We start from the raw sequence: 20,308 nt of genomic DNA on the forward strand, positions 1-20,308 counted from the left end.
TTGATTAATAAATAATTATACCACCGCATGTTATCATAGTATTAGCAAAATTTTTATTCAATTCAACTTTAAGTTCTTGTGTAATATGTATTTATTTTTATTCTACATCCGTGGCAAGCACATTATAGTGTTCTGATATGATTAATGGCAGTTGATGACGTCACATTGCGGGAAGAATAGCGACACTAATAAGAATGCAAAGGAAATTGAGGACGATATTAAGAATAATTATTAAAAACCTTCATTCAAATAGCAATCGAACGTTTCGTAAAAAGCAAATCTATTTTTAGATGAAGTTGGAAGGTCGATGTTGAAATGTTCTCGATGGTTCCCATCTTCTTCAATGATGGTTTAAATATACATGCAAATCGTTAAGAATATCTTATGAAGACTAAAAAAAAGGAGGATAAACAATATATGAATATGTAATAAATGGACTGCGGATTTTTGTGCATTTATTTGAAGGTGCAAAGATCCACATAATGCATGCAGTGCAAAAATATACATATAAAATATTCAAAGTAGAGCGTTTGTTATGATATGTAGTAGATAAATTTCTTTAATTGTTAATCATAAAAATCCACAGTTTAGTAATAAACTAGAATTGAGGACCAGTCAATGAATGTAAGTAATCAATAAATTGTTTCCTTAGTACCAATATTTCGGATTGTATTTTTGGTTAATTGTATCTCGCAACGATGTTATTTAGTCAACTTTTACTAATTTAAATAAAACAGAAGTTATATAATGATTAGATATTACGACATTCTTACGTTTGAAAGAAGAAAAATTTAATGATATTAATATTATTACTACGTAAAATATGTAACTATATATACATGTATATATGAATCTATGTATGGATCACATGTAGTAGAGAATATTTTTTTATCTTCTAATGGATATGGTTAGATGGCGACACTTGACCACTTCCACGTAAAAAATGGCGGACTGCAAGGGTGCGTTTTGTGACTCCTTTCCTATACAGTAAATTAACGATAAATTCTGCACGATTATGTAAATTATAATAATTGAAAATTCATAGGAAATCATTGTTTTTTTTTATCCATGTTATTCTTCTTTGATTCCTATGTATTTCCGTATCTTCCTTTCTCGGCAATATTTACTCTCTAGAGCGTTACAACAGATTGAGGAAATAATTTTGTTTGACAATTATGTTAACTATCTGTTTTTGAATTTCACGTAGAAAATAAAGAAGAGACGAATCGACCATCCTATGTTTTAAAGGTAGATCCACCACAAGAGTCACCGGGGGATTCACCTGAAAATTCCAACAGTGGTAAATACGTAGTGTTATTTTTTGTTCCACATGCGTAACTTTATCATCAGTTTTTTCTATGATATTTACATACAGTTGCTATATTTGATATATTTTCGTTATCTCGCTACAATATAGCGTAGTTTCTGACCTGTCTCAATAACTTTTGTTGGGAACCACATAGGTTATGATGTGATAGGTGTTATTTGCATGTAACAATTTATGACTAGTAGTTTATGAAATCTGAATTTTTTCAGAAGAAATGGAGAGCTCATCGACAGAAAATAATATCCAGGAATCACCTTCGAGTTCTAACAAGCCAGTGTTAGCTGCGTCAAAGTTTAGAACAACGTTTGGGTGTAGTGATTCCATCAAGAACTTAGTCAAGGAAAGAAAGTCATCCACGTTGTGGCCATCTCAATTGAGCACAGTGACAAACAGTCAGCCTACTACTAAAGTATATCTACAACCAGCTAAGTTTCAGAATCCGTTTGCAAAAGCCACAGATTCATTATTAGATGAAAAGAATAAAGAAAAGGAAAATAATAAAACAGAAACAAAGGAAGATAAGAATGAAGAAAAGGATGATAAAAGTGAAAAGAAAAATGATAATAGTGAAGTAGAAGAAACTAAAGGTGAAGTAACAGAAAGTAAAAGTGAAGTAAAAGAAGCTAAAAGGGAAGACAAGCCAATTGAGGAAGTAAAGCCCACCTTCCTGTTGCTAGGCACAAGCACAAAAGATAGTGTAAATACTACAATAACGCCTTGTGCGTCAGAACCAAACTTTGTATTTGGTCAGAACCTACAGGAACGCGTTATGATTGCGAACGATGCAGAAAATTCCGACAAAACGGAAGACAAGGAGAAAAAGGAAAAGAAGGAGGAAAGCACAAATGCAAATGGTTCCACAGAGCTTCTTTTTTCCAGTGCGTCAGCAGCATGTCGTACTACCTCCAAATCAAATCTAACATTAACCGAAGCTGCTCAAAAATTAGAAGAAGCAAACCGTGCTAATAAGAGGAAGTATAGTCAAATAACACCATTAACTGGTGAAGAAGGAGAAACGAATGTTCTTCAGATTAACTGTAAATTCTTTGCGTTTGATAAGGTTTGTATAAGAATTATTTCTGCTTTCAATTTTTCAGAATGATTCATTCACGACAAATTTCCGATTTTGTTCAGGCTAGTGGCAGTTGGCAAGAAAGAGGTAGAGGTACTTTAAGGCTAAACGACCGCGACGAAGAATCTCGATTAGTGGGACGCACTGCAGGGACGCAGAGATTAATTATGAACACAAAAGTATGGCCAGGAATGATCGCGGAACGAGCGGCACTTAAATCATTAAGACTAACGGCGATGGATGTTCAAGGAAGTATCAGAATCTTCATTATTCAAGCAGCGCCAAAGGAAGTGGAACAACTCCATGATTTGTTGGAAGAGCGGCTAGTACGCGCACAGCTACGCCACCCCAAGAAATTAGCTACTGAACAGTGACAGTCGATCAGTCGTCCCTGCGAGCTGTTTGCCAGTTATCATCTGAATGTACGCGACGCAGAAGTTGCTAACACGTGAGAACAAGATTCGGGAAACTACGTCGAAGTTATCAGGCCCTATTTGTTTCTATAGTAATTCGTACACAATAGAACTATGGCTATGATTCGCGCTTTTTCCCCTTGTGGAAGTTCTTAGACTTTGATGATATATCCCGTGGTGCACTGATGTTTGCAGACAAGCAAGAGGAGACAAAAAAGGCGAAAATACCAAGCCAAATTCTTTTTGGTATATATTTTCTAATCATTCCCAACCGATAATTCTTTTACACGAATTTCAAGCAGCGTTTTTTAAAAGGAACCGAGGAAACCACTGGCTAGGGAGTTTTGATAATAGCATAATACGAACACACATATACACATATACACACACAAATCAGTCACGAAACCGTGTTGTACGCTTTGAAGAAGAACAGCGTTTTTAGTTTCCAGTGATCAGTCTCTTTATAAGAATCATTTGGATTTTTATCGTAGCGATGTTCGTATCGATTTAGGATTCTCTATTCCTTGTCCGCTATACATAAATATAAATATATAAATATTGTACCTTTTAAGAAAATTAAGATTAGTCACATTATTTAAGATGTAGTTCCGCCGTGAGCGAAAGTAACAGCTCTACACATGTTTATCGACGAGAAAACATTGCGAGCCTGTTTGAAATATACATTACATAAGGTTCTATCACGAGCACATAATGTTCAGGTTGTTTCATGATCGAATCTGTAACTATTTGTACTTTACTTTAAGTGTATATAGTACCGAAGAAAATCAGACAATTTCCTCGCGGTATTTCAAAGGCTGTGTATAAAACGGCTTCTCTCTTTAATTTTCTGCTTAACGATATTTATCGACACGACAATCGCTCGTTTGTTCCACGAGGAAGAATGAGGGGAGTCAGTCACAAAATTGCTCTTTAATGCAATTTGCAGTAATGGAACTGCAAAGATATTAATTAACGTAGAAAAAAATTTTATTCATGATACAAATAATGAATTATTGCTATTGTTTTTCTGTACTTGATATGTAAGGAAACGAACTCATTGTACACATCGTTAATTACACATCGAACAAATACATTCGTTTGCATAAAAAAAATCAATCGTTAGTGTTTCTTTTTTTATACTATTCAAATTTATTAAAAAAAAAAAAGTAACCAAAGTCAAGCTTGTCTGAAATGTACAAGTCTTTTCTTATCTAATATAGAACTATTTTTTTTTAACCTGTCCAGAAATTTTTCTGGAATCCATTTGCTTTTCCAGGCTGGAAAACGCGCCGGATAGCGTATTCTAATATTTCCCGCACGCGGCGCTACTCGACTCGATGGCGGGCGGTATTCAACAGGCTGATATTTATAGATTCGAGAGTTTCGTGCAAAGCTACACAACGTTTTAGGCGTCAAAATCCAGTTCCTATGTTCGTCAACATCCACGCGATGATCCATAGTTTTCAATTTGATCGTATGTATTCCATAAATTACAGCAGTCAGTAGTCGTTATTTTCAGAAAACGAGAGAGACTTGCTAAAGTACAGCATTCAAATATCGTGTGGAGTCAATCAAACTGTGTAGCTGACGTTTGAATATCGTTAATACTACTTTTGGTCGCGACACATTCCTGTTGAAACGATGTATCACATCGGAACGTTGGACCAAAGAAGAGGAAATTGAAAAGAAGAGACATCTTCCACTTCCATAGTCGATGTAACGTTTTCTTTCTCGAGTATTAGTCATACATCCATTTGATCAAAAACATGTGATCTTCGCAAGGGTGAGAAGAGTGAGACTGAAGTAGAGACTCGGTGTCTTCTAACCTTTTCTTTCAAAAATTTCTGTGACAACCTCAGGGATTTTCCTTCTCGCTTGGAAGCCATATCTTTTTAATTATAATCGTAGCTCTTCTTCTTATTATTATTTGGTGCACAAAGGTTAAAAACGATGAAATCAGTGGTAAGTGAACAGTGCCGAATGTGACATCGGATCTGAAAAAGCCAATCAACTGTCAGAACTTATTCAGACGAGTAACGATACCGTTGGTACAATTAAAATGACCAATTAAGGAGTCCAGTGTAATCCTCGATAAAGGAGATGATCGAGATTTAGAAGATTTAATGGTTATGCTTCGTTTCTTGTTGACTTGACTTATCAAGGTCACAATTCCTCTGATGACCCATTTCTTTGGTCGAGAATAGTCTATTATAATTTCACTAACAATGTGACGCGTGTTCTGCCCGCTGTTTCTTCGCGAAGGTGGAGTCAGTAAGTTTTAATCGATTGTAAGTGACCGATGCCTTGTTCGTGGCGGACAGAAAGGAAAATGTTGCTGGCCGATGGACGAGAATTCTTCTGGCATTACGCGGCCAAGTGCCCCGGAATTCGAGCGTCACGAGGCGGGAAACTAAAAAGATAGCATCGACGATCGAGCACGCGGTGATTCAGGTACTGATTCGTGAACGTTTAGCATGTTACCAGTGTTATCTTTCGACGTTGAAGCATTTGAATGAATTGTCATCAATGACAAAAGAATTAGCGTGGACAGAAGGCAAAGAGAGTAAGTAGGTGAATAGGAGGAAAATGATGTTCACCGGTGGTGCTCACGCGAAGAGGCGCAACGCAGGCGGTGGTTCAGGCCGGAAGTCGTCCGCGGACCGTAGAAGCCCACGAGCTGGAAGAAGTCCGCAGGCACGCGTGGGCGCGGAAGGATACACTTACAGGTGAGCCATTCGGTAGGTAAAGCTTGTTCCATGACTGTTCGATGTTACCTTCTGTTGTTAATCAACCTCTCCAGATAAAATACCTGCAATTAAATGATAGTTAAACGTATTTCACAATTGTACACTGTTATAATAGAAGATATTTAATCAGATTGTCTTTTAGGAACAAAATTTTGGTACGAAATACTTTAGTTTGCATATACAAATTTTAGAAGCTTGAATTACTTTCTTATGAAAATTTAATTGATTTAGAATCAGCATTAACAAATTGCAAGTTTACGCTTGCAAATTCACAAGTGAAGTTTAGAATACAACTGAATAGCTAGAATATCTGTAATAAAAATGTTACAATGTTTACTACAGAGTTTACTACAGGGCACAGTAATAAGTCCAGCGCAATAAATTTTTCATTAAATATTTCGGTATAATCCATCGAGTTAAGTTCGTGTTAAAATTTCTACATTCAAAATGAATATCAGAAACTTCAATTACAAGCGTACAATTGAATCGACGAACACTAAACGAAAATGAAAGTCAAATTCCCTTAATGGCTCTTTAAAAGATTTTGAAGTGAGAAATACGAGTTTATAGCATCAAATTAAATTTTACCTCCATTGAAAAATACGCAGCAACTGAGAAAGCAATAATTGAAAGATATAAGAAAAATGGCGTGATACGGTTTCAGAACCAGAATTCCAGTACTAAATCCAACAGATCTACCACCGACAACGTCCACAGGGAAAACATACGTATACAAAACCAGGGTTCCCCGACGGGATATCGCGGCTGCATCTGTGTCTCCTGCACGCGAAAAGAACAACATCGGCGGAGCAATTACGAAAAGGAGAGGAGCAGTAAAACATAACAAGGTGCACGTGGTTCGAGGTCACAAACTAGTTGCAAAATTCTTCAGGCAACCGACCTTCTGCGCCTTTTGCAAGGATTTCCTTTGGTAAAGTTTGTAAAACGTAAATGAAAGAAATATGTCTTGAGGAAACAAAGCAGCCACGAACACACGTTTTATCGAGAACATTCGCTCTCAGACAGCGTAGTAATAATCGAAGAGTTTCGATTTATCGTAAAAGACGGCTGCTTCGACGATATACGTGCGGACATCTAAAAATAGTTTGCACCGTGCCGTTCGGCATATCACTCAAGTATCGGCCAGCGGTTTCCTCAAGTACGGCGTATTTTCCAATTAATCTGTGATGTGCTGTTTGTCGCAGGGGATTCGGAAAGCAAGGGTATCAATGCCAAGGTAAATATTATATCTCAGACAGCACTTTTTCCCACTGTACCGGCCACGTTGTACCTCTATTAATATTCCATTCCTGCGTTTCAGCCTGCCAAACAGCGGTGCACAAGAAGTGCCATGATAAATTGTTAACCAAGTGCCCGGAAAGTGGCAGGGAGTCCGAAAACACGATAGTAAGTGCATTCGCTTTACACAACCTCGCAACGTACAAGCGACAAATTTTCTTCAAGATTTATGAGAATAATCGATATTCGTTTGTCCATTTCCTTTGATGAGAATCAGTGGTGTTTTTTTTTTGGTAAAAGTTCAATGTATATCTCGAGGAAACTATGTTTGCTTATTTGCTTAATGACGTATAAATGATCCATGATCATGGAAAACAACACTGTTTCTAATGTTGTCTCTTATGCTAAAATTTATGTCTATTTCTAAACGTCGAGAATCCGTGTGCAAACGTTTGCTCGTGATGCAACGGTAAATTCTACCAAATACCGAATATTTTCAGACATATAATTTTCCAGTAATTCAAAACCCGAAATCCAAGTTTGTGTCCCTGAAAACAGATCTAATTATATACGTATGTGTTTTCCTTTTTGTAGTAAGGACATTGAAACTTTGTGAAAGTATCTGATATCTATTTTTATAAAAAGCGGTTATATGTTATTTCTGGTAGCCCGCACTGCATCTGTTTATGCTATTTGTTCAAAGTAACGCAACGTCCAATCCTACACAGAATCGTTCTAATTTTGTTAATACTTGTTCGATGGCAGTACTTGAGGGAGCGTTTCAAGGTAGATGTGCCTCACAGGTTTCGCCCTTATACGTTCATGTCACCGACCTTTTGCGATCATTGCGGTTCCATGTTGTATGGTTTTTTTCGACAGGGTCTCAGATGCGACGGTAAGTAAGATTTAAGTAAAAGAATTTTCACGAAAACAATCGTCTTGTATATATGTATATCCTTTTCACCTTGATGCACCTTAAGTGTAAGTTTCACCATGTAAGCAATTTAAATTTGTACCACGAGTTTTGTAAAGTTTAACTTTTCAAGTAAATTTTCAAACTAAAGTTAGTTGTAGAATTGACTTGAAATAGAATTCGTTGCCATTCGTTGGCTATTTCTAAGTTTCCCTGAACAAGTAACAATAGGCACCGAGGAAGGAAACATTTGGCGCGGGTCTCGATGGCCGAATACAAAACAACGCGAAACCGTGGCTCCGCTGACACATTGCGCGTTTTACACGGCTGCAGAGACAACGACGCGAAATTCGTCGCCTGGCAATTTGACGTGCATGTTATACCGCGAGCCTCACGATGCATGATTGCGCGTCTTTCGGTATTCTTCACGACTTTCATCGATGTTGTTGTTGTGTTCTTAACAGCATGATAGTGACGAGTGATTTTAACCAATATACGTTTTACCAAAATTTCTGTCGACAGTTCTTCACATTGTATTCGAGTCCCTGTCAATTTTCCGAAACGGAAACGTTCATCGTTAAAATGAAAAATATTCGTATTATCGCGTTCGATCATAGAAAAATAATAATCGTCCTCTCTTTTACCATTTTCGTGTCTCTTTGCGTTAGCAAAATGCTTCGCGGTGTTCGCCAGCGATGACACCATAGGAACGCATGGGAAAAGGCTCGTTACATCAGATTTGACAATCGGTTCATACGATTCATTTCTAGTCCTCGCAATGAGTCACGTAAACGCTACAATACGGAAAATATTTGTAGAAAAGCAATGAGACGTTGTACGGGTTATTACAGTCCAGCTAGTATAGTTAGACGCTAGGATGCCACATATACTAGACTTCTATTATTACACTGGGTCGCTGGCTTAGACTCAGTCGGTGTTGGCTCCCTGAACCGTGAGAACGGCTCGTCGAACACCTGAGAACGCGTTCGCCGGCGATCCGTGCCGCACTCAGTCGTCTTCGAGAGCGTGGAACCGCTCGTGCTCGCTGTTCGCGCCTCCCTCTGTTTGTGCTCCCTCTTCGAATTCCAGCCGTTCGACGACTGTACGCGTAAATCTATTGGATAATCATCGCCACGATGCCCTACTACGGAGACAGTTTGCCCTATTACTACGGGGGACCCTTCTCTAATCACAGTTCATTGATGACCGGTGCTCCACGGTAAGCTTTTTCTTCGTCCAATTATTTTCCTTTCCTCTTAGCCCTCCTAAGATACCCTCTAAACTATATTTCTTTATTTTCATGCAAAAAATGTCTCGATTCACTTTTGGTAATTTGTTTTGCCGCCAGAGATACTTCTTGCATTTCATCGTGAAACAGTTTTCTTTTTTACAAATTTTGAATTTTTCTCTTTTCCACTCTATCTCAGTGGACACGCTGTTTACATTTGATTTTCATCGCCTTCTTTAGTTCCTCTTCACAACATGTGTTCTTCGTTGTATCAATTTTTCTTCTTTTACGTCTAAATAAAATGACACGACAGACACAATTTCTTATTATTGTGTCTTACAAGTGTACTACTTCTCATTCGGCACTTTGTTCAGTTCATCGTTTTTTACGGTACGATTAAAGAGATTTTTCTTTTTCGAACAAAGGACTCTCTCGGAATACATTTTCTACCATCTTCTGGCAAACACACACTTCGAGTTTGATTATTCCGCCGCACTTGTTCGTCCCGTTTGCCCCGATCGTCCATCTAATCCAAGCGAAAATAGCGTTCCACGAAGCGGTTCCTTTCTTCGCTTTCTTTCCCCGCTTTTCCTTCGCGGACCATTATTCTTGGTCGCGGAGTGACGTTCGTCGTCGCGGAGGCTTCTCTGGTGGTTAGTTACGTGAATGCGCGAGGAGCGATAAAGAAGCTAACCGAAATAGCAAGCTCATTTCCCAATTTTCCTTCGAGTAAGCCAGTGGAAAATGAAAGGAAAATTCCATAGATCGGAACATGCTGGTGCAGCAGACGTGAAATTGTACGCACACGATACTCTGCAATTGGAATAACTCTGTTAGAATGTTATTCGAAATTTTGACAAACGACGAACGATCTGTCAAATCTCAAAGTTATTAGTAAAACGCGAGATGCCGATTAATTGATTAATCCGCGGATTCGAGCGAATCAAAAGGATCAGGAGGAGCAGCGGGCTGATCGAAAATATTAGCCTTTAAAAATAGCCAAGTGTCTGGACGTGTAGTTTCCACGTGATAAAACTCCGTCGCAGTCGTTGCATTGCCAAAAAATCCACTAGTAAAATCCGCGATTACGTTATCTATTTTATAACACTGAAAGGTTTAATGTAAACGTTTGTAAATAATGCGCAGAGAATAAAATTATTGTTCTTACATAAATGGAAAATCATTATAAGTAACGATCAACACTATATACTGAGGATTAGTAAATAGAACTTTCAGTTATAAAACAATAATTAAGAGAGATTTCTTCCTTTTTGAATTTTTTCAGCAACTTACAAAATTAACGCGACAAAAATATTAAACAATTTAAATCGATATCTTACGTACAGCGTATTTTTTAAATAGAAAATTATTTAGATAAATGTAGAAATGATGGGAAAATATAATTGGAAAATTATTTATCTAAATAAAATATGCAATACCAAAGACAATAGCTCAACATTTGTAGAGGAGTGACAAGCGAAAAACCTGACGAGAAGTTTCAATCGCCTTTCATGATTAATATCGGTCAGTAGAACCATATGTGCGCTCAATTACCACTTGTTTGTCATCGTGTAACTGTTCATGAATCGAAATCTGTCAATCGTTCGTGGCCATGGCCGAAGCCAAATTCAGAGGCAACGCGCGTAACAAGTGTCCACGATGCGCTTTCCATCCCTGCAATGTATAATGCATCGCGAGAAGAAGCTTCTGGTATCGAGACCACGCAATCGGAAGCTTATCGGGTCAGGTTCGAAACAATTGCGCGACACAAAAATTGCCGAGTCTTCGTAAACATTATGTAACCGTCCAAACAACGATTTGCTATTTTTTAAGTCAACCTTCCTTACGATAAAAATTATTTTTACCAGCTTAGCGTACTTTCTTCGTGTTCGACTCGTCTACAAACAAACGATACGCTATATTCAGCATCTTTCTATTCCAAATTCAAGGTCTTTGAATCTTATTATTTAAAAAAATACCAAAGAGAAACCGCCAGGGAAGCATCCACGTTGCCTAGCAACCAGAATTTCATGAAGTTATTCGCGTAGACCGCTCCATTCGCCGCTGTCCCGTTACTCGCCACATCTGTCGACCATCTCCGAGTCCCCACTGTCCACTCTGCGTCGTTACTCTCCCGCGTCAGTGCCCAGCCGGCCTAGACGCGTCATCGACACCGCGGACATCGACGTCTCGACACCCAGGACCCTGACTCACGAGAGTAGTCATCAAAGAAATCGTCTACGTCGTGACAGACCCACGATCAAAATCAGGAGCCAGGCCTTGAAAGATAATCCCGCTCTGAGACAGCATAACGAGAGGCACGAGAAGTCTGTGGGTGAATTATTGGTTGAGAAGTTCTTGATCAAGGACAAGAAACTCGACGAGGCGGAGAAACGTTTGCAGTTGTTCCATCAAGTGAGTTTGGAAACGGAAGAGGACGAAGAGGGCCAAGATCTGCAACAGATAAAGAATAAAATTACTAGAAGATTCACCAGGAGAAGATCTTCGGCGGATATACAGTTGGATCCTGAACAGATAGAAAGAGAGGTGACTTACGCTCAAGTACAGGCAAAGGTATTGGATACTCTGGTTGCCGAGGAACAAGCTGAGATCGAGAACGAGGTTCGTAGAGGGACTCTGATTAAGAAAGGTGCTCCTGGAGGACCAAGGGCGGTTCCTATCTTCTGCAGGAGCGTCGACGGAGAGCCTGGGTCCCAGGATGAGGAGGAAGCTACGTCGCAGAAGGTAAGGAAAACCTTAAAAAAGGTGAAAAAGAAAAAGAAAACTACCGAAAAGCCTTCGCCGCCCGAGGCAGGTGAAAATTTAAGGGAACGTACGCCTAGTACCTCCAGCGACGCCTCCGCGGATGTCCAAACAAGTGAGAATGACGAGGAAAAAGTTCGGAAGCACTCGAGGCCGCAGATGTTCAAGGTCGAAGCCAGCAACAGCGTCGGGGACTTTTCTACCATTTGGGTGAACAGTAGTCCCGTGGAACAATTCAGGGAAAGCGTGAAAATTCCCGTCCCCAGAAAATTACTTACACGGAAGACGGATAGACGCGAGGTTGAAGAAGAATCTGAAACGGAAATCGTGTTACCCGTGAAGAAACCCTATATAAAGGATACCTCGAGAAACAGCGTGTATTTCACGGTGAAGACGCCTCCGGAGACTGTGAAAAACGATCCTCTGAAGAAATTACAAACTATTACCAATGGAATGAAAGCAGAAGAAACGTCAGAGTCTCTTACAGAAAGAAAGATTAATCGGATCTTACCTGTAGATGCGACAGAAGAGGCTACGAAAACGCCAGAGTATCCTAAAGAAAAAACACTTCGTCGGATCTCATCTGAAAATGTCAAAGAAGAGAATAAGGATACGAACCAAAAGACATCGTCCAAGGATAAAATCTTGCCAAAAGAGAAGAAAGAAGTAATACAGAAGAAAGCCATTGAAATTCCCAAGCAGAAGAAATTAGAATTTCTAGATAAAAAGGTTCCGGAGTTTCCAGTGTCCTCTGTCGTCTCTGTTGCGAAAAAGCAGGAATTATCAGAACCCAAGATCCACAACGATCCCATGATCACAAGGGTTGATGAGAACAACGTGACGTTAAGTGTCGAGCCGTTGGCGAGCGAGAGCAGCGCCAGCGAAGCGCTTCCATCGGCTGCGGACAGGCTGCCAAAAGCGTCTAAAATTAATACGGATGAAAATAATGCCGTAGAAGCGCCAAAGTGTACGTTACGAGAACGGCAGTACCTGGCAAAACCGACGAAAGCCGAACGCGACGAAGACGTCGTATCTTCGGGAAGGAAGGTGAACAAAGCTGTGACCTTGAATAACGCCTCCAAAGTAGGTGTTTCTACCGAAGAGTCGAACGTAGATCATCTTGGACAGTCCTTGAAAGAAGATAATCGATCAACGAAGACTTCCTCTTCCCTTGACGATGCAAATAACAACGTCGTGATTAAAACGACCTTGTCAGAGGGTCTCAAAGGTGACACGCAAAAAGCAGAAGGTTCGAGAAAAGTCGCTGAAAAGATAGGAAAGCATGTAATAGAGGATGACAAGGGCGGCAAGGTGAATGGGCCGAGTGTTGAAAAGATGGTAAAGAAAGGTGTCGAAGAAATTTCAAGATTGCCCTTCAAGGTGCCAACGGAGAAGACTGAGAGTAACAGAATAGAAAACAAAGCGGAGGCTAAGGCCAATTCGCAGAGTGCAACAAAGACTGAGACGCGAACAAACAAAGAGTCCAAGATCCCGTGGAGAACTAAACTTTCCAAGGTCGATACTCCTGGCGAGAGCAGCGTTGCTTTAGACAGAAGTATCAGTGTGGATTCTACGCCTGTTCCAACCAAAGAACGGATAGATCCAAATGCTTTAAAACAGTCTATATCCGTCGACGAAAATTTGATGACCAAAATGGCTTTACAGAAACCAGCGGTAGTTGGAGAGATTGGAAGCTTGTCTAAAAGCACGTCCACGGAATCTATAGATTTCTGGAGCGAGATCAAGGGACCGGAGAGTCCTAAAGTGACGAAAGTGACCAACAAGGGATTCAATTTCGCTGATTCCAAGAGTTGGGAGCCAGGTCAGGCGGTCGAGGACCTCGGCAGCGGGCAGCTGGACAAGAAAAAAGAGACTGATCCTAAAATAAGCGTCGCCACTCCGCCAGCCGAGTTCAGTAATATCGCCGTAATCGAGGAGGAGCGGAAGACCGAGGAGAAGTCGTCGAAATTCAAGACTGAACAGATAATATCCAGCACTGGAACGCTTTCGAGTACTTCAGAGAAGTCAGACTTTGATAAAGGTGATTCCGCTCCTAAGAAAGGATTAAAGAAGAAGAAGAACCTGTCTATAACAATCGACCAAGATGCGTACTCGACCGTAAAGAAGGCTCCTTTCAAGAGAGAAGACTCTTGGTCATCGACTATTTCTTTTAAATCCACGACGAATACTCCTGATACCACTGTTCCGGCTTCCGAAGTCTCCACACCGACCGCTGAGATTCCTGTGCCTGTAATAAACATCGAGGAAACGCCCACCCCAACTAGATCCGGTTCTCAGGTTCTGTACGAAGAGGACGAGCCCAAGACACCGACCAACGAATACCAAGAGAATGAAATATTGACAATGTCCAAGTGGAACAATCGCAGTGACCTTTCTAACGTGAACGAAGAGAAAGATATTTCAGTGCCCTCCAAGGAAGCCAACGCGATTTGCAGTCCAGAAGATACTCCAGAGTCCTCTAAAAAGAAGAAGGTGGTTAGAAAAAAGAAATCTTCTACGATCAAGAAAAGCTCTACCAAGAAAGAGGGTAGTAAAGACAACAAGGGATCCAAGAAGAGTTCTACCAAGAAAAGTTGCGCCAAGAGTCAGGAAGTCTTGAAAACTTCAGAAGTAAAGAATTCCGCTAAACCTAATCCCAAGAATAATACACCTACTCAGAAACCCATAGATCTCATTAGGATGTTTTACACGACTCCATCGGCGTTGTTAACTGCTACACCCAGAGACTTGTCTAAGGTTCGTCGTGCCAAGATCAAGAGGAAAAAGCATCACTCCAGGACGCCATCTGTGAGCAGTGACAGTACCGGAAGTACCACTAGTACGGCAACCACGGAAAGCAGTGGATCCACGTGTACGGATGATGACCCGGAGCACAAGAGGATGAATTCCACCAGGAGTAACGACTCTGGCTTCGACGGCTCGCCAAGGATATCGAGTACTTATTCTATAGTATTTTTGGATCGTTTGTTCTGTTAGTGTAGACAGATTGCGCAATTTCGATTTTTTTCACGTTTGCCTCATCCCAGGATTCTGTTTAGTCGAACTGCCAGGAAGTTTGTTGCAGATTCGCAGAAATTTACCGTCTTCCCAGAGTGTGGGTGGTGTGTTTATGTTCAGAGGAACGTGCTGTTTTCAATATCTTTTTGATAACCATTGACTTTTTCATTGATTTTACGTAAACGTAAATATATTAAATTGGTCGAAAATATTAAAACCAGTTGCTTAAGAATATGGCAGTTTGCTAACTTGTGACTAACAGATATCGTTTGTAACTATTGTGACTAATGTGTGATTCACTCTATTACCTATAAGCTATTTTCTGCATGAAATTCTAGAGAGATACAAAGTCTTATGGTCAGGCTGTCAGAGTATCAGCAAACAATCAGCTGTTGCGTAACCGTTCCACATCCAGATGCATTCTCTGATCCAACAGTATCACGTGTTCCTGTTACAAACGTGAAGCCAGTTCTTCGTCGTTATGTAAGGTCGTTGTCATAGAGTCAACGACACTATTTACCAGTCTGTTTACAGGAAGTACCGTAATTATTAAAATGGTCTTCACTAGTTCTTCGTTGTCTCAATATCTCAATAAATAAATGAATATATATACATATACATATATATATATATATATATGTATAACTTTCTTAAATCTTGATATAGATACAATTAATTTGTCATAAATGGTCAATTATTGTTTAGTACCTTGATTTAAAACTAATGCACATGGTTGTGCCCATAGTGGTTCTATTTATAAGATGTGGCGCGGTTTCATAACAATACTCTAGACTTTACAATGCAGTCGCGATTAGTTGATGCTGCAAACAAGAGTTTCGAGATAAATTTAGATGGACGATGGGTTTACTGGGTATCAGTAGATAAAGAACCGCGAGAGACCGTTGTTCTCGCGTTAAATTAGCTTTTTTTCGTACAAACAAGGTGCATCAAAGGTATTTGTTATAAAATCAAACAAATAAGACCCAGAACCTTTAAAAATAGATTGTGATATGGCCTGTCACAAAAAGTGTGAGAAACTGACTGGAAATCTCTGTGGATTGAACCAAAAACTCGTGGCAGAAGCCTTGCAGGCGCTCAAGAAAGGTGAGTTACTTATTCCAACCCGCTAAAAGTAGGGATCAAAGGAGTAACTAAGATTTTTCAATGTTTGGTACCCTCGAAAGCATATTTCTCACTTTTTTCATATCTGATCTTAAGCATTGGCCGTGCAGTCAGACTTGGCTGGTCCAAGAAGCGTATTCATCTATGACTTTGCCGCAATTCCACGTGGCTGTCATAAATCCATTCATTCTAACTAGAAAATAGTTTGGTAGACGATACCGTAATTCCGGCAATATGAAATTATATCGTGGTTAAATCGGTCTCTAGTGCTTATATCTATTATAATCTTCCTACCTGTCCCTTAATCGATCATTTATGTTGTGTTCCTCGTGTCCCGTTCGCGTCATAAAACGGTCAGTTCTATTTTTGGGAAATGCTAGTCGGCCAACATACAGCGTGTTCATATGCCAAAGCCAGATCGATAATTAATTCGCTTATTAATCAAAATTTGACGAATATTCGAGCAACCAGACGTTCTTTGGCCCGGGAAGATCCCGGAAGAGATCGTTCTCTTTCTACAAATCTTGTCCAATAGTTACTCGTTCCTCTTTACTCGTTAGTAAGTATCTTTAAGATCCGAAACAGGCAATTTTTACGACCTGAGACTTTAAAAAGAGATGCACTGCAAGTATTTCAATGTCGTTTGCCTTATGGATGCGAAAATAAGACTAACCATGACATTTATAAATTGCCCCAATCGGTAGATCGATTGATATATTATTTCTATTTTAATTTCACAGCACCTTCGCAGTCGTCGGACAACCAGAGGAATTCAGACTCTTCAGACCATTTCCCTAGTGGAAGGATTACGCCACCGGCCACCAATCTTCCAAGGTTCAAGAAGTACACCGTGACGGATTTCAATTTCCTAAAAGTGAGTTTGCTGCCCAAGGCGGTTCATCATTATAAACGGTCGTTAACAGATTTTAGCCACGATCGTCGTGTTTACCGTGGCGCGTGCAACTCTCGGGCCTCTGCCAAGGTCCCGGCTGACGAAACGCCCAAATTATTCACTTCGAGATGATGGAAAGCTTCGTCTACGACGGATTATCTTTCTTCTATCAAAAACTTGCGTCAGTTTCACTTTCAGGGTTCTCTACATAAATCTGAAATAACAAGAGTTGTTCAGTTTCTAAATAACTTTATGGAATTTTGGAAGAGGAAGCATTTATATTTTTGTTATTAGAAAATTGAGATAGTTTAAACAAGAGAAATTTTAGAGGATTTTAGATTTTCTGCTCAATGAATTGACTTGATACAGGTATCTTCTAGATATTCGTAGATATACCTGCTTTGCATAAAATATATCAGCTCCCTTGGCTCACCAGGATGAAAGCCAATCGGTATCACGTGTATACCTGTAACACGTGAACCCAACTTGATTGATTCACAAGGTGTCCCTGCGAAGTGATCCAAACTGGGAGGTGCGACGAACCTTCGACCTCCTAATCTACGCTCGATCCAACGCGATCACGATGTTAAAAAGCTTCAAATCTCCTCGACAGTGAAGAGTTTCTTGTGCATAAATTTTAGGCATCAGATAGTTTAATATCTTGAAATATCTGTATTGAAAGATAATAGGGTTTTATAGTCAGGTGACTTATCAGTGAGTAAATTTACAGAGAAGAAAGTTTAAAACGAATTTAATTTTGCGAAGGACCTCACGCAAATAGACTCACCTAAATTAGCTGCACGCAACGAATTATTTTTAACGAGTCCGAGGCACTCTCACGTGCGACATTCTAGCTTTAGACGCATGAACTTTCCACCGTGTGCCATTTTCACTCTATCAGACCTGGATTTCCACCTAGTAACAGAACCTTGCCTCACTTTTGACGACTACAGTCGTTTCATAAGAATTACTCCCGGTGGATATTTCTTCCATATCTAATCCCAAGTTAGATCCTCTCCAATAATACGATACGTTGATCAATGAATTTTGGGACCTAAAAGATTTGAAAATATAAATTTCAAAATTCCTAAAATTGGTTTCCTTAAAAACAAGAGCGGAAGTTATAATGTTTGTTATTTTTCCTTAGGTCCTAGGAAAAGGCAGTTTTGGCAAGGTGTTGTTAGCCGAACTCCGAGGCACTGAGTGTGTATACGCAGTAAAGTGCCTGAAGAAGGACGTAGTTCTTGAAGACGACGACGTAGAATGTACCTTAATCGAAAGGAAAGTCCTGACTCTAGCTACGAGGCACCCATACCTCTGTCACCTGTTTTGCACCTTTCAGACAGACTCCCATTTGTTCTTCGTAATGGAATACCTGAACGGCGGCGACTTGATGTTTCATATTCAAAAGTCGGGTCGTTTCCCAGAACCGAGAGCTCGATTCTACGCAGCTGAGATTTGGTCTGGCTTAAATTTCTTGCACAAGAAAGGAATAGTGTACAGAGACTTGAAATTAGACAATGTGCTGCTTGATTTCGACGGGCATATTAGGATAGCTGATTTTGGCATGTGCAAGCTGCAAATTTTTCTCGACAGAACCGCCGACACCTTCTGTGGAACGCCTGATTACATGGCTCCCGAGGTAAAAGAAGATCACAAACAAAAATAGAAAATATTCTTTGTGTAATGGGATCATTTTTTTCTTATCAAATAGCATGAGCGAGCTATTTAATTTAATTGGGATTATTGGCTGTCGAAGGAATCCAAGTTCCAAAATTAAGACACTAAAAGCGACGCTCAAAGAGCCGCGATTCGTTGGTCTCTTTAAGTTAACCAACTGACTGTTTCCGCATTGCAGATCATAAAGGGACTGAAATACAATCAGGCGGTGGACTGGTGGTCGTACGGCGTGCTTCTGTACGAGATGCTCACGGGACAGTCGCCATTCTCCGGCTGCGACGAGGATGAGCTATTTTGGAGTATATGCAACGAAAGACCGTTTATACCTCGTTACCTGAGCCAAGATTCCAGCGACATATTGGTCGCCCTTCTGGAAAAAGACTCTGGGAAAAGGCTTCCTGGTCACGAAATTGCGCTGCACTCTTTCTTCCAAGTAATTAATCTTGTAGAATCAATTTACGGACTGGTCTCCATTCACCAACACAGACGAAGACCATTCTGTGTAATTGAAACCTCTCATATGAACTGTGAAATTCATAAAACAATTAATATGTTCATTTCTCTAGCAATTGCCATGGGATAGATTAGAAAGGAGGCAACTGGAACCACCTTTCAAGCCAGCCCTGGAGCATACTTTAGATACGAAGTACTTTGACACAGCATTCACTGCTGAAAGACCACGACTGACTCCTGTACCTGAACAGATCCTCACCTCCATGGACCAGGGCGTCTTCCGTGGGTTTTCCTATACAAACCCAAATGCAACAGACTGAAGAAACTATCAGAGACGTGCCACGACTTCACAGATTTGCACGTTGGCGGTATTCAACGTGGTGTTCTTGTCTTACGACGTTAATGATCCTGATGATCATTTGAAAGTTGATTCGAACGAAAGAGCAGGTGCTTACGCTGGTTTCTTGGCAAACGGAGAAAACTGAATGTTACTTTAGAGTCTATCAGGACCGACAATTGACTGAGTCTCGATGGAATCATTGAGGATGACGGCATTCGTCGGGGAAGATATTCTATGAGCGGTTCTAGCAAGGGTCAATATCTCTGAATCGCTCTCGATGATAAATGCTAGGTTTTTATAACGTAGAGGCCGCATTGCGTTTATAGGACACATAGATTAGCCATTCGTGGAACTTAAATGAGGTTCTAGTGTTTACAGAGTCAAGCTCGGCCGCGAGAAAACCGATTCGTTCAATTGGACGTTATGTTTCGTTTTTTAAACAAAACAAGTTTGTTTCTAGACAAAAATCGTGATAGGCCGAAAGTTCTACCGACGTTGGCTACGATGACATTTCAAATAAAACAATAGACAACATGCCTTAAATTATAATTAACGCGATGAACAGCAAAATATTTTAGAAAGAAGATATCACGATCAGATAACCGGAAGATGCTCGCAGACCTCTAATTGCACCGCGTTCCAGCGTTTATTCTAAACCTCTAGCGTTACACCGCGGTCAGGTTATTAATACTCCGAGTGGCTCATTACTTTGGCCACGATAAATACTGTCTCGAGCGTCTTCCACCCACAGACGACTGCTCTCGCTCTTCCTGTCTTCCTTTTTTTTTTTTTTTTTTTTTTTTCATAAAAGGACCGCGTTTTCTTTTCGTTTTCGTCGTTCTTCGCCACCTTTGCTTCATTTTCTTTCATGAATCCTACACCTTTCGTGTCTCCTTCCCTTTTTCCATTTTTCCTCCACTCATCTTTTTTTTTCTATTTCTATCCTGTCTACCGTCCACGTCTGTCTTTCTCTTCTCCATACGTTTTCTCGTGTTCCTTCTCGCTTTTCGGGTCGCACACTTGGCTCCGCACTGACTATACGCTAACTTTAGCACACGGTAGAATTGGCAAAGCACCACGATTCGGCAACGAAGTCGAGAC

At 40.2% G+C, this 20,308-nt stretch overlaps 3 protein-coding genes and 1 long non-coding RNA gene across 6 annotated transcripts; 3 read left to right on the top strand and 1 right to left on the bottom strand.

The window, feature by feature from the left end:
• Positions 1 to 892: 892 nt before the first annotated feature.
• LOC126874658 (ran-binding protein 3) lies at positions 893 to 3,928 on the top strand. Of its 2 annotated transcripts, none has more exons than XM_050636962.1 (4): positions 893 to 959; positions 1,208 to 1,300; positions 1,537 to 2,387; positions 2,462 to 3,928. In XM_050636962.1, exons 1-4 carry the CDS (start codon positions 944 to 946, stop codon positions 2,771 to 2,773), a joined length of 1,272 nt encoding a protein of 423 aa, XP_050492919.1. In that variant the 5' UTR covers positions 893 to 943; the 3' UTR covers positions 2,774 to 3,928. The 2 variants fall into 2 exon arrangements, with proteins under 2 accessions (XP_050492919.1, XP_050492920.1); XM_050636963.1 differs by having other exon boundaries at positions 894 to 959; positions 1,540 to 2,387.
• LOC126874673 (uncharacterized) lies at positions 3,782 to 11,061 on the bottom strand. The gene is made up of 4 exons (XR_007692932.1): positions 10,919 to 11,061; positions 10,805 to 10,837; positions 5,294 to 5,621; positions 3,782 to 5,222 (listed from the first exon to the last, which is right to left on the bottom strand). It is a non-coding gene; the product is annotated as an uncharacterized LOC126874673 (long non-coding RNA).
• On the top strand, positions 5,399 to 8,104 carry LOC126874666 (putative protein kinase C delta type homolog). Of its 2 annotated transcripts, none has more exons than XM_050636981.1 (4): positions 5,399 to 5,538; positions 6,224 to 6,490; positions 6,765 to 6,966; positions 7,564 to 8,104. In XM_050636981.1, exons 1-4 carry the CDS (start codon positions 5,399 to 5,401, stop codon positions 7,699 to 7,701), a joined length of 747 nt encoding a protein of 248 aa, XP_050492938.1. In that variant the 3' UTR covers positions 7,702 to 8,104. The 2 variants fall into 2 exon arrangements, with proteins under 2 accessions (XP_050492938.1, XP_050492939.1); XM_050636982.1 differs by having other exon boundaries at positions 7,602 to 8,104.
• Positions 8,136 to 19,664, top strand: LOC126874641 (uncharacterized). Its single transcript, XM_050636922.1, has 6 exons — positions 8,136 to 8,930; positions 10,988 to 14,658; positions 16,583 to 16,716; positions 17,882 to 18,376; positions 18,593 to 18,847; positions 18,981 to 19,664. The coding sequence occupies exons 1-6, from the start codon at positions 8,848 to 8,850 to the stop codon at positions 19,185 to 19,187; spliced, it is 4,845 nt and encodes a 1,614-aa protein (XP_050492879.1). The 5' UTR covers positions 8,136 to 8,847; the 3' UTR covers positions 19,188 to 19,664.
• Positions 19,665 to 20,308: the final 644 nt, after the last annotated feature.

The sequence above is a fragment of the Bombus huntii genome, chromosome 16, assembly GCF_024542735.1.
Source record: "Bombus huntii isolate Logan2020A chromosome 16, iyBomHunt1.1, whole genome shotgun sequence".
NCBI lineage: Eukaryota > Metazoa > Arthropoda > Insecta > Hymenoptera > Apidae > Bombus > Bombus huntii.

Coding starts and splice junctions, on each gene's coding strand:
- LOC126874666 (XM_050636981.1), top strand. CDS start 5,399: ATGATGTTCACCGGTGGTGCTCACGCGAAGAGGCGCAACGCAGGCGGT. Junction 5,539..6,223: donor GCGGAAGGATACACTTACAG/GTGAGCCATTCG, acceptor ATACGGTTTCAG/AACCAGAATTCCAGTACTAA. Junction 6,967..7,563: donor GGGAGTCCGAAAACACGATA/GTAAGTGCATTC, acceptor GTTCGATGGCAG/TACTTGAGGGAGCGTTTCAA.
- LOC126874641 (XM_050636922.1), top strand. CDS start 8,848: ATGCCCTACTACGGAGACAGTTTGCCCTATTACTACGGGGGACCCTTC. Junction 14,659..16,582: donor CGGCTCGCCAAGGATATCGA/GTACTTATTCTA, acceptor TTAATTTCACAG/CACCTTCGCAGTCGTCGGAC. Junction 18,848..18,980: donor CGCTGCACTCTTTCTTCCAA/GTAATTAATCTT, acceptor TCATTTCTCTAG/CAATTGCCATGGGATAGATT.
- LOC126874658 (XM_050636962.1), top strand. Junction 1,301..1,536: donor ACCTGAAAATTCCAACAGTG/GTAAATACGTAG, acceptor GAATTTTTTCAG/AAGAAATGGAGAGCTCATCG. Junction 2,388..2,461: donor AATTCTTTGCGTTTGATAAG/GTTTGTATAAGA, acceptor GATTTTGTTCAG/GCTAGTGGCAGTTGGCAAGA.